This window comes from Giraffa tippelskirchi, chromosome 5, assembly GCF_054371585.1.
Source record: "Giraffa tippelskirchi isolate mGirTip1 chromosome 5, T2T-mGirTip1v1.2.pri, whole genome shotgun sequence".
In the NCBI taxonomy this organism is placed as follows: Eukaryota; Metazoa; Chordata; class Mammalia; order Artiodactyla; family Giraffidae; genus Giraffa; species Giraffa tippelskirchi.
Window position 1 is genome coordinate 18,965,633 of NC_137279.1, and position 13,860 is coordinate 18,979,492.

The 13,860-nt window shown below is 35.9% G+C and overlaps 1 protein-coding gene across 9 annotated transcripts in view; it reads right to left on the reverse strand.

Annotated features, from left to right (window-relative positions):
* Nucleotides 1–13,860, reverse strand: part of CEP350 (centrosomal protein 350) — a 147,280-nt gene that overhangs the window by 48,511 nt on the left and 84,909 nt on the right. For all 9 annotated transcript variants that reach the window (XR_014052384.1, XM_081485854.1, XM_081485851.1 and 6 more), the window contains 4 exons: nucleotides 9,457–9,653; nucleotides 8,666–8,850; nucleotides 7,842–7,929; nucleotides 975–1,121 (listed from right to left, as the gene is read on the reverse strand). Coding sequence is in view for 8 of the 9 variants with exons in the window: in XM_081485854.1 (XP_081341980.1) it covers nucleotides 975–1,121; nucleotides 7,842–7,929; nucleotides 8,666–8,850; nucleotides 9,457–9,653 (617 nt within the window). In the remaining variant the exon portion in view is untranslated. The remainder of the gene's footprint in view (nucleotides 1–974; nucleotides 1,122–7,841; nucleotides 7,930–8,665; nucleotides 8,851–9,456; nucleotides 9,654–13,860) is intronic.

The window sequence follows — 13,860 nt, forward strand, 5'->3', positions numbered from 1 at the left end:
TGCACACACATCAGTAATGAGATATATCGAAATCAGGTACCACCTGATCGAATGCAGAGAAGAACACTGCATCACATCTGTGATATTCCTGCCAAAGATGCATAAACTTAATCTAATTATGAGGAAGCAACAGACAAACCCAACTTGAGGACCATTCTACAAAGTATCTGGCATGTAATCTTCCAAAATGTGAAGGTCATGAGAGTCAAGGAACCTTTCCAGACTGAAAGAGACTAAAGATATATGAAAACGAAATACAATATGTGCTTCTGAACTTACCTTTTGATAAGGGAACACTACTGTGATAACTGGAGAAACCTGAATAGTGTTTGCAGATTAAATGGTAGTAATGTGTCAATATTAATTTTTAGCAACATAACTCTTGCTCAGAAAATCAGAGCTCTTTGTATGTGTTTGAAACTTTCTATAAATTTGAGATTGCTTCAAACTTTAAAGTGTATTTTAAAAACCAAAGCAGTGAATATTAAAGTATTGTTTAACTATATTTCTATACAGTCTGAATCTTCCAACACTGACACTTTACAATATTTCAGGATAAGTCCAATTTTGTTTTTGTCTGAATATGTCCTTTAGCCTTGTTATCATTATGTAAGACATTAGACAGCTGAAAGAGGTATCACATAAAGAGTAAAAGAATTAATTCCTCTCACTCATTCTGAAGAATATATTTGGACTGATTAGCAAAAGCAAAGCTCTTTGTCCCAACTGAGTTTATAAATGGAAAACATTTTGAAACTAATATATGACTTATGTGTCCCATTCAAAAGAATAATCCACGGGGAAAATAAAATTAGAACTCTCATTTTATATAAAGGCACATACATACAACTTCATCCTGGTGCATTACTATATCATAATGTTGGGATGAACAAACATCCATCATGTAAGGAGGCAGAGTTAGGTTAGAGAGGCAGAGTTAGGCAGAAAACAAACAAGAATTTCATGTAGTTTACCAATTTATTCTCCCCTGCAGACTTCAACTTCTCCTGCAGTTTTATGGTGGTCTGTCGGATCCTTTCTATCTCCTCCTGCTGTTTAAGAATGAGTTGCCTTTCCTTCCGAGCTGCCTTATTGGCTTCTTGAAGACGTTTAATTTCTGCCTAAGGTTTAAAGATTTAGGAGAGGCTTTAAAATTTGGAGGACAAATTCAAACTAATCTTTTAAAAAGAAAATCCAATCATCACATATACAAAACTACATACATACAGAATTTCAAGATAAAATAACACTGAAAAATTTTTAAGTAGTGGAGGAAAAATCTCTATCACTGTAAAATAATTTAACATGATTCCTTAATTTAAGTAATTATAACCACAACAGACTGATAATTTCGTATTCCCTTTTAAAACTTAACATACCTTTCACATTTTTCCATAGTGCCTTTCAATCTTTACAGTTATTTGTTTAATAACTGCATATCATGTAAAGTAATTAATGTAACCATTATTCTATTGTAAACTCCATCCCAAGTAATGCTTTAATGCCTATAATTGTTTCATACCATGGGTTAGTTCTTTAGGAGAGATTCCAAAAAGTAGGACAAACAAGACAAAGAGAAGGAATCATTTTATGGCCTTTAGAACAGTTTTTAAAACTGCTTTCAGAAAAGAATTTTCTCCACATAAAATGCCAACAGAAAACACTTAAGACAACATTGCATCAAACACTCTCCACACAGGATATTACTTTTTGTTGCTAACAGTGTGCAAAAGATGACACACTTCACCATTAATAATCATTAAAATTTAACAATTATCCTTTTTTATCATAAATATCTTGTAATCTGTTTTCTCATCAATAAAGTAAGCATAATAAAGATATGAATAACTTATTATTATTTCTTTAAATCATGTTTGAGAAGTTTTGAAACTACCTGAAAATGCAGAAAAGTGCACAATAAACATCTAATTTCCAAAATCCAAAATTAACAACTGTTAATATTCTGTCATATTTTCTCTTAGTCTTAAATCTTATAAAGAACTAAAATATTACAGATAACACCAGTCTGCAATCCCCTACCCCACTCCCTAAAGGTAACCACTATCATGGTATATACACCTCCACGGTATACAGCCTTTTAAAATTCTTCTACAAATATTTGTAGTTACCTGCAAAAATATATACACTGCTTGGTTTGCATAATGTTTTACAATATTTTATAAATAATATCATACATACATATTTTCAGTCTTGCTTTATCTACTAAACATTGCTTTCATATGTCTCCATGTTGATTTGTCCCTAAATCCTGCAGAAAATTACACTGGAGGTATATATATTTCATGGATCTGTTACCACTATGGTTAGATGAGGTTGCTGTCTACTATTACAAACAATACTAAAATCAACAGCCTTTCACTTTTTTTCCTTGGGCACATGTATAAATTCCTCTCAGGCACAGTTCTCAAAGTACGGCCCATGGTCGTTAGGGGTTCCTGAGATCCTTTCTGGAGACTCTTCAAACTATCTTCGTAATACTAAGGCATTATTTGTCTTCACTCTCATGTGTATAAATGGCATTGTGCACACTTTTAAGAAAATAATTGTATTTTCTAAAACAAAAAAAAAGAGTAGTATTCAGATGTTTGCAAATCTTTATTGTCTGGCTTGAATTTTTTGTTCTCTGACTTGGGTTTTGGGGTTTATTTTAATTTTTTAGATAGAAGTATAGTTGATTTGTAATACCGTATTAGTCTCAGTGTACAGCAAATGATTCAGTAACACATATTTTCTTCAGATTATTTTCCATTATAGATTATTATAAGATATTGAACATAGTTCCCTATGCCATATAGTAATTCCATGTTGCTTATCTATTTTATGCATAGTAGTTTGTATCTGTTAATCCCATATTCCTATCCCACCTTCCACCATGGCTTGATTTTTTAAAAAAGACACCATGCACTGATTACTTGGAAAATGTTTAGTTCACTCAGTTATGAAGATATTCCAAATGTTCATATATCTCATTATACAATACCAAGAAAATCACAATTATTATCACTATGATCTTATAAGAAAAATTCTTTAGTTTTAGGTGGTAGATAGAAGTGTTTACCATTGGCAACAAATACTGTCAATTGTCTTCTTTGAAGCACAAGCATACTTTGTTCATTTTTGAGAAAATGACTGTCAAATACCCTATTCTGAATAAACATAGTTTGTCTCTGGATAACTCTTTCAGGTAAGAACAATATTCCAAGAAAAAATGCGGCTAGCTCAGCTTGCAGCTGAAACAACTGCACAAATGCTTTCCCATGAGTTAATTATCTTCCCCTAGTTTCCAGGAAAAGTGCATTGTAGGCTTCCCATTTCTGTCATGCAGAACACAAAAACAAGTACTCAAACACCAACATAATAAAAATAATTTTACCAGACTTAACCAAGACATTCTTTAGTGAAATTAGCTTTTTTTCGCTGCAAGTGTATGGCAATGGAAGATACAAAGACTACTTAGTAGTTTGGTGCCACTGCCTTGATTTGTGCTAAATAAGGCCTCAGCAGTTTTACCCACCATTGCTGTTGCACCATTTAGTGCAAATATCAATACATAAAAATGGAAAATTCACATCTCACTGTCCTCATGAAAACAGTTTTGATCTCCTTGTCCCATGAAAAAGGTCTAAGGGATTCCCAGAGCTCTACAAAACACCTACTGAAAACTGCTACTACCTTAGGCCCGAGTTTCTAAATCAATTAATGTATAATTTCACCCAATCCAAGACCAGCAGAAAGAAAATATATTTTTTAATGGGTTCTAAGGGCGAAATGTTTGCATCTCTCTTAAGAATAAGCCATAAGGTTGTAGAAGCAAACTGTTCACTTTAAAATGATCAATGGTATATCCACTTTTAAATGCTTATTTTACGTGTGTTGTTGTTTAGTCATAAGTCATGTCTGACTCTTTGTGACCCCATGGACTGTAGCCTGCCAGACTCCTCTGTCCATGGAATTCTCCAGGCAAGAATATTGGAGTGGATAACTATTCCCTTCTCCAGAGGATCTTCCCAACCCAGGGATCAAACCAGGGTCTCCTGTATTTCAGGCAGATTCTTTACTATCTGGGCTTCCATGATAGCTCAGTTGGTAAACAATCCGCCAGTCGTGTCCGACTCTCTGCAACCCTATGGATGGTAGCCTGCCAGCTTCTCCATCTATGGGATTCTCCAGGCAAGAACACTGGAGTGGATTGCCATTTTCTTCTCCAGGTATTGGACAGCAGAGATACAGAATGTTACCATTATTGAATGGGTTTTATATCTAGTGCACTCTTTTTCCTGCACTGTTATATTTTCTTGCAGAAATATGCTCTATTTCATCTATCACTGAAGAAATGAGTTGTTTCCACTTTCCCCTATATGGTGCAAAAGCTTCAAGGATATATACCAAGACACAGAAATACTGAGTCACAGATTATATGTGTCTTCAAGTTAACTAGATACAATCAAACTGCTCTGAAAGGGGTTATACCAGTTTCAGGAACTCTCACCAGCTACAGAGAACTTCAGTGACAAAAACTGGACACCTAAGACAGTTAAGTCTTAAACCTGTCTTAAAACTTTAGATTTAATGCTTCAAACTCAGTCTTCCCCTCAAAGTATCTGCCAATTCTAAAGTAGCATAGACAAAAAGGCTAAGGAATTAAGCCAGAAACCTCTCAACAGCAGAGCAGAAATCCTATAGTCTCTTGTGCTGGTAAAAAAGAGTTAATCAGGCTTTTAGCTAAAATCCCTGCAGGGTCACAACCTAGGTTCGATGCAAAGCAGGAGACTGAGGCTTACCAACACTGTAACCCAATCCCAGCCCAGCTCAGACCTTGAGTGGAATAAAATGAACAGCTGACCACTCCAAATGCACAGCAGAGGAAAAAACAAATCCTAAGGGAAGATATAACATTATTTGGAGCCTTTGGAGTTATTTATACACACTGTCCAGCATTGATTAAAAAAAATTACTGGCATGCAAAGAAAAAGGATCGTGTGATAATAAAAAATAATAGCAGACAATAGTAGCAGACACACAAATGTCCAAATGATGGAGTTGGAGATAAGGAAGTTAAAAAAGGGGGCTCCTCTGGTAGCTCAGTTGGTAAAGAATCCTCCTCCAATGCAGGAGACCCCAGTTCAATTCCTGGGTCAGGAAGATCTGCTGGAGAAGGGATAGGCTAACCACTCCAGTATTCTTGGGCTTCCCTGGTGGCTCAGGTGGTAAAGAATCTGCCTGCAATGCAGGAGACCTGGGTGAGATCCCTGGGTTTGAAGATACCCTGTAGAAGGGAAAGGCTACCCAATCCAGTATTCTGGCCTGGAGAATTCCGTAGACTGCATAGTCCATGGGGCCACAAAGAGTCAGACACGACTGAGCAAGCTTCACTTTCACTTTTCTTTCAAGTTAAAAAAACTATGTATAATATGTTCAAAAAATAATAGAAAAATACAGAAAAATAGATGAAAAGGTAGAAAATTTCAACAAGAATGAAAATCTATAAAAAAGAACAAAACAAATATTTAGAGAACTAAAAAAAATTCAAATTAAGACCTCATTGGATAGATTTAACAGTATATATCACAGTGCAAAACCCTAAAGAGATAATTTCAAAAACTGATGAAATAATACAGACCATAGATTTAAGAAGCTCAGCAAACTCTAACAGTATCAATATTAAAAAAAAAAACTACACCTAGGCACATCATAGTAAATCTACATAAAATCATAGTAAAAATCAAAGACAAATTTTTGTTTCTATTTTTTGGACACACTTGTGTGACTTGCAGGATTTTAGTTCCCCAACAAGGGGCTGAACCCAACCCCTGGCAGTGGAAGTGCCAAGTGCTAACCACTGGACTACCAGGGAATTCCCTAGAAAATCCTTAAAAATCTTAAAAGCAATCTCCGAAAAAATTAAATTGTGTCTCCATGGGAACAAAAGAAAGCAGTAGACAATGGAGAATGAAATCATTAAAAATGTTAAAGGAAAACAATCCTATACCTAGTTAAAAATATCCTTCAAAAACGAAGGTAAGGGACTTTCCTTGTGGTCTAGTGGTTAAGACACCATGCTTCCACTGCAGGGGGCATGGATTCGATTTCTGGTCAAGGGACTAACATCCTGCATGCCACAAAGCATGGCCAAAAAATATGGGAAAAAAAGAAAAAAGAAGAAGGTAAAACAAGTATATATTCAAACTAATGAAAGTAGAATTTGTTATCAGCAAGCATACAATAAAATAATAGATTCACCAAAATTAAAAACTGTGTGCCTCAAAGTATAGCATCAAGAAAGTGAAAACAAGCCCACAGAATGAGAAATTATTTGTAAATTTAGTTTTTTCCTACTTTACAAAGAGAAAGCTACTATAATATTGTAAAAAATTATTTATTTCAACTAAGGGAGAATTTTAAGTTACTTTAAAACCTTTTATTTTTGGATTAAAAAAATAACTTCTTTAAAAAAAAAAGTTGAAAAGTTTTTCAACTTCATATGACCAGTGATGCGTCCTCAGGTAAACCTTTTTTTTGGGCCATGCCGTGTGGCTTATAGGATTTTAGTTCCCCAACCAGGGACCGAACCTGGACCACAGCAATAAAAGCACCAAATCCTAACCACTGGACCACCAAGGAATTCCCTCTATGGCAAAGTTAAAAAAAACCAAACAAACTATTAAGTAACATTCCAATATATAACTCAAATGATTAAGTTCATAGGTTATCCAACATAGCAGCTAGTACCTGGCAACAGGTCAATAAAGGGAAACTAGAATTTATTAAATACTTACCAGGCAATGTGAAACACATTTTATATATGTTACCTCATTTAATCTTCACAACCACCATATGAAATATAATCTCACTTCAATAGATGGGGAGATTAAGTCTCAGAGAGTTACTTAAACTTGACCATGATTACATATTTGCAACTGGCAAAGCTGGAATTCAAATAATAACAACTAACATTTATTGAGCATTTACCTTTGTGCCAAGGTTTGTTCTAAATTTACTATATGTATTTACTCATTTATTCCTCTCAACAACGTTATACTATTATGATCAGTTTATAGAAAATGAAACTGAGGCACAGATAAGTAACTTTTCAAGATTATAAAACTAATAATTGGTAGATCTGGGATTTTAATCTAGGTAATCTGAATTTAGGGCTTCCCTCATGGCTCAGTGGTAAACAATCTGTCTGTCAATATGGGTCAATCCCTGGGTCAGGAAGATCCCCTGGAGAAGGAAACAGCAATCCATTCCAGTATTTTTACCTGGGAAATCCAATGGACAAAGGAGTCTGGTGGGCTCCAGTCCAGGGGCTTGCAAAGAGTTGGACATGACTTAGTGACTAAACAACAACAAACAATCTGAATCTAGAGCCTGAATTCTTAACCATTTCACTACACTGTCTCTCCAGGATTCAAATCCCAGGTCTTGCTAGGTCCACTAAGCCTAAATATTTGTCAACTTGTAATTCATGTATCTTAAAAATCTATTTAGGGAAACAATGACTGAAAAGTTAATCCAATTAAGACTCACAAATATTATAATTTTTAAAATACGCATCTCAAAACACAATTGTACAATATTTTACACAGCAAATGAAAGCAGAAGGTTTGACTCAATATTGTATTCTGTTAGCAGTGAAGCACAATCCTAATTTAGGAGAAATATAGGAGGCCATTAAGCAACTCTTATAATTATAGTAGTAGGCAAAAAGAATGGTTAATATCAACTAAACCTACTTCAATGAGATAATAAGAAAAAAAGATTAGGCAAAATAATAGATTTCACAATCTAATTTGTCCCCTTTGTTTTTCCTAACATACCTTTTCTTGCTGCAACCTTAAGAGCAAACCACGCTGTTTCTTCCGGAGTGGGGGCATTTTATCATCTTCACCTTTATCTCGTAGATGTCTGCAATCATTCCCATTGAGACAAAATTAGTTTAAATTGCTATTCTAATATCAAGAATTCTCAACCCCTTAAAATCTTTAAACCATTTAACATTTTCAAATGTAGAAAACAGCTGCTTCATGCAGCAATTCCTATCCCAACCAATATTTTATTGGATATGTGATATAAGCAAATCTTAGACTATATCCTTTAAAGATAGAATAGCTTTGAGAATCTATAACACAATAAAGTAATTAACCATAAAATAACAATGTAAGAGTCCTTTAAGTGCTGCTGCTGCTGCTGCTGCTAAGTCGCTACAGTTGTGTCCGACTCTGTGCGACCCCGTAGACGGCAGCCCACCAGGCTCCGCCGTCCCTGGGATTCTCCAGGTAAGAACACTGGAGTGGGTTGCCAGTTCCTCCTCCGATGCATGAAAGTGAAAAGTGAAAGTGAAGTCGCTCAGTCATGTCCGACTCTCAGCGACCCCATGGACTGCAGCCTACCAGGCTCCTCCGTCCATGGGATTTTCCAGGCAAGAGTACTGGAGTGGGTTAAGTGCTGAGAGAAATGCAAAGAGAATGTTATATGAGTAGGAGTTCTTGAAAGCAACATGATTCAACAATGACTGCTGTACTTCTAGCTTGAGAAACAGGGTTGATCAAATTAAATGAGGAAACAAAAACATTTTTAAAAACAAAGCATTTCATGAAAGGAGAAACTGAACGTCAAAATTATGTTCATTGAAAGAACTTACTTTTTCTGATGCTCTAACCAGGCTAGTTCAGCTTTAGTTTTCTCCTTCAAGGCCTTTTCACGGAGACGCAGGAGTGAAGATTGGTGAGCGGCCCTCATTTCCTCTTCTTTCATATATTGTCGAACCATCTCCATAGTAAATTTAGAAAAGCTGTCTTGTCCTCCTGAGAATGGCATGCTCAGCTCCTGAGTTAGAGAGTTTAAGTCATCTTGATCATTGTATATACCTTTAACTTCATTAAAAGAGGTATGCACTTATAAAAATAAATTATGTATATAGAAAGGCTGCCAACCATGTTAAAGAACATTCTTTAAAAAAAAAGGCACACGAGAGAGAACGTAACAGTCAACTGCTAATTTATTCACCCAATAAAATTTTAACAAATAACTATACTAAGTCAGGCACTGTCCCAGGGATGTAAAGAGGGTAACAATTTGTCCTTGTTATCCAAAAGGCTTAAAATTTAATAAGAAGAATTATATAAATACAATTTTTTAAATGGAATAATGTGTTGTAAGACTGAAGTGAATGAAAAAGCTAAAGACATAACTTAGGCTCATATCCTCAAAGGTCTTATGTATTATTTCGAGGAATATGTTTGTAAGCTACTTTATAAGGAAAGCAAAGCTGAATTCTATACTCCCCCCCAAAAAACACCCAAAATTGGTACCTTAGGAAAAATATTCTGGTAGCTGAAAACTGAGTTCAAATACAAAATGATACTTCATACCTTTGAGAGAGCGTATCAACAACTATATATGAAGTATCTCCACGGGTAAGCTAAAACACACCTTGGGAGAGGACAGTGTAGTCTTTTCTGGGGAAGTTTCTTCATCAGAGTCATCATGATGGCCTCTTTTCTTTTCCATGTTAAATCTGCGATGACTCTCAGAAGGTAGTAAAGATCGAAATGATTTTTCTTCTATTTCATCTTCTGTCATGGATTCATCAAATTTCAGGGAATATTCTGTGGCAACAGAAGTTGAATCTAAAAGAATATGGAGCAAGTAGACGTTATCATTACAAAAGTTTCAGTAGATATTCAATTAGTAGCCCCTATTGCATCTTTACAGGACCATCTAACAAATTAAAGAACTGAACACCAGTAATTAATGGCCATGGAATAATAAGCAAAATTCACTCACTTTACAAACACGAAACAGAAATAAACCTAAAATATCTAAAAATACTAGTACAAGAAATATGACAAAAGTGTAATGTACTTCATATGTAAAGAGCCCTTATAAATCAATCAGAAAACCAGTCGATGGGGCTGCAGAGTTGGACACAACTGAGAAACTGAACAACAAACACCCCTACAGAAAAATGAGAAATTGCCATGATATGATGCTTCACAAAGGAAATATTCATGGCCCAAATTAAGTTTTTTTAAAAAGATTAACATGACTAGAAGTTGAAGAAATGCAAATGAAAAAATTTTTAGAAATTCATCAATTCCATACTTAATTAAAAACATAACAGCTCTTTTAGGTTGGTTCCCGTGTGCCTCTGACATTCCCCCTGCCCTTCAATCCTTTTTTTCACTTCGTATTTTCCCTGTATAGTCCTAGAATCAGTCATTTCTCAAGAGCTCTGGTTTCTTTTATTGGAGAATATTTAGAAACCATAATCTCGGCATGGTTGTCCTTATAACTACTGGGACATTGTTGCTTCTCTACTCTCTCTCAATGGACACAGCTTCTCTCTTCACTCTCAGTGGACAGAGTCAAGTAATATTAATAAGTGCAGGTATACTAACCCATTTACACACACATACACACACACACATTCCTGTATCCATCCACCCATCCAAACATGATCCATACTGATGTTTCTGACTCTAATCCTGTATCACAGGATTCATTCTAGTCTTCCTTTCTTCTATGTCTATGATTTGTATCTCCAACACTGAGAAATCTATTTCCCACAATTTAACATCCATTTACTTATTTGTTCAACCCCAACAGATATGTAAACAACTGTAAACTGTCCATCTGTGAAAAACAAATTTACCAACTAGAATACAGGTTTTAAACTATTCCTTTTGTATTTAAGCTTACAATTCCTCCTGGAAAATACCATTTTCCAAACTTATCTGGGCCAGCTCCTTTTCCCTCCACCCCCACCCCTTCAGTGTGGTTATGCTATTCATTTGTACTGCAGTTAGGTTGATTTGTCACAGACTATTCCATCCTGGGACCTCCCCATTCCAACATTCTGGTTGGTGTGTGTGTGTGTCTTTAGTTTGCAAACGTTAAAGCTTACCCTTTATAATGTACAGTTTTAAGGTTTTGACAAGCGCACATCAGACAGTACATGCTGAACACACAATACCTTATTACGTAACAGCTGTTTCACACTGAAAGTTCTTCTGTGCATCTCTTTGTAGTCTATCACTTTGTCTTCCACCTGCTACCTGGGAACCATTTATCTGTTTTCCACCCCTATAGTTGGGCCTTTTCCAGAATATCATATAAATGGAATCATACAATATGTATGATTTGGGGGCTTTGGGGGCTTGCTAACTGCACTCAGTAAAATTCACTTAAAATTGATTCGTGTTGGTCCATGAATCAATAGCTTGTTCCTTGCTGAACAGTATTCTACTGCATAGATTCAGCAGTTCGTTTATCCATTCCCCTCATGAGACATCTTGATTACTTCAAGTTTTTTAGCAATTGTGAATAACGATGCCATGAACATTAACGTAGAGATTTTTGTGTGGACTTAAAGCTTTCAGATCACTAGGTAAATACCTAGGCATATGACTACTGGGTCATTACAAAATACTGTGAATATGTCATCCAGAGGCACCATGCCATTTTACATTCTCATCAGTGATGAACTCAAGTTCCTGGTGCCCAGGTTTCTTGCCACCAAACTGTTGTTATTTTGGATTTCAGTCATTCCAACAGGCAAGTTTCAGTACCTCACTGACATTTTAATTTTCATTTCCATAAATATATGATATTGAAGACCTTTCCCATGTCTATCTGCCATTTGTATGTTTTCTTCAGTGAAGTATCTGTTTAGATCTCTGCATATTTTTTAACTGGGTTGCTGATTTTCCTGTTGAGTTTTAAGAGTCTTTTATATATTCTGGAGATAAGTCTATTATCCAATATGTGTTTTACAAATATTTTTTAACAGTCTGTGATTTTTCATTATCTTAATAATTTCTCTCATAGAGCAGAGTTTAAAAATTTTTAATAAAGTACATCTTGTCAATTTCTTTCTTCATGGATTGTACTTTTGGTGTTATATTTAAGAAATCATTGCCAAACCAAAGTGACCTAGATTTTTGCTTGTTTTCTTCCTCATATTAGTTTTTCAAAGTTTTAATTTCTTTGGATCTGGTTTCCCCATCAATTCTACCCACTTTAATCTTCTATAGGAATGTTCACAGTTGGATAGCTCTAATGGCTCAACCCACAGAATCCCAGAAGTCTGAAAGCTTCCCTTTTTCATCCTGTCTCTTGCCGTTTAATCCAAACTGGCTGTGTCTCTGCTCATATATAATCCCATCTGTATTCCTGGCTTCAGCTGAACATGCTGAGGTGGCTGATTAAATCCATGGGCAATGTCTTTATGAAGTAACTGTCCACTTGCGCCCTTAGTGTTCTCTCTGGAACTCACTTTCTCCTTTTTTTTACAATATGCACAGGCTGAGAATTTTCAAAATCTTCAAATTTTGGTTCCTTTTTGCTTAATAATTCCTTCAATTTATTTCTTCTTTCACATTTTACTATAGGAAGTAAGAAGAAACCAGGCCAGGCCTTCAATGTTTTGCTTAGAAATCTCCTCAGCTAAATATCCAGGGTCATCACTTTTAATTTTCACTTTCCACAAAACGTGGTCTACTGGAGAAGGGAATGGCAAACCACTTAAGTATTCTAGCCTTCAGAACCCCATGAACAGTATGAAAAGCCAAACAGGTATGACACTGAAAGATGAACTCCTCAGGTCGGTAGGTGTCCAATATACTACTGGAGAAGACTAGAGAAATAACTCCAGAAAGAATGAAGAGACAGAGCCAAAGCAACATCACCACCCAGTTGTGGATGTAACTAGTAATGGAAGTAAAGTCCAATGCTGTAAAGAGCAATATTGCATAGGAACCTGGAATGCTAGGTCCATGAATCAGGACAAATCGGAAGTGGTCAAACAGCAGAGGGCAAGAGTGAACATCGACATTTTAGGAATCACTGAACTAAAATGGACTGGAATGGGTGAATTTAACTCAGATGACCATTGTATCTACTACTGTGGGCAAGAATCCCTTAGAAGAAATGGAGTAGCCATCATAGTCAACAACAGAGTCCAAAATGCAGTACTTGGATGCAATCTCAAAAATGACAGAATGATCTCTGCTCATTTCCAAGGCAAACCTTTCAGTATAACAGTAATCCAAGTCTATGCCCTAACCAGTAATGCTGAAGAAGCTGAAGCAGAATGGTTCTATGAAGACCTATAAGACCTTCTAGAACTAACACCCAAAAAAGATGTCCTTTTCATTAGAGGGGTCTGGAATGCAAAAGTAAAAGTCAAGAGCTACCTGGAGTAACAGGCAAATTTGGCCTTGGAGTACAAACGAAGCAGGGCAAAGGCTAACAGAGTTTTGCCAAGAGAACGCACTGGTCATAGCAAACACCCTCTTCCAACAACACAAGAGACAACTCTACACATGGACATCACCAGATGGTCAATACCGAAAACAGATTGATTATATTCTTTGCAGCCAAAGATGGAGAAGCTCTATACAGTCAGCAAAAACAAGACCAGGAGCTCACTGTGGCTCAGATCATGAACTCCTTATTGCCAAATTCAAACTTAAATTGAAGAAAGTAGGGAAAACCAACAGACTATTCAGGTATGTCCTAAATCAAATTCCTTATGATTATACAGTGTAAGTGACAAATAGACTCAAGGAACTAGATCTGATAGACAGAGTGCCTGATAAACTATGAACAGAGGTTTGTGACATTGTACAGGACACAGGGATCGAAACCATCCAAAGAAGAAATGCAAAAAGGCAAAATGGTTGTCTGATGAGGCCTTACAAATAGTTGAGAAAAGAAGAGAAGCTAAAGGCGAAGGAGAAAAGGAAAGATATTCCCATTTGAACGCAGAGTTCCAAAGAATAGCAAGGAGAGATAAGAAAGCCTTCCTCAGCTATCAATGCAAAGAAATTGAAG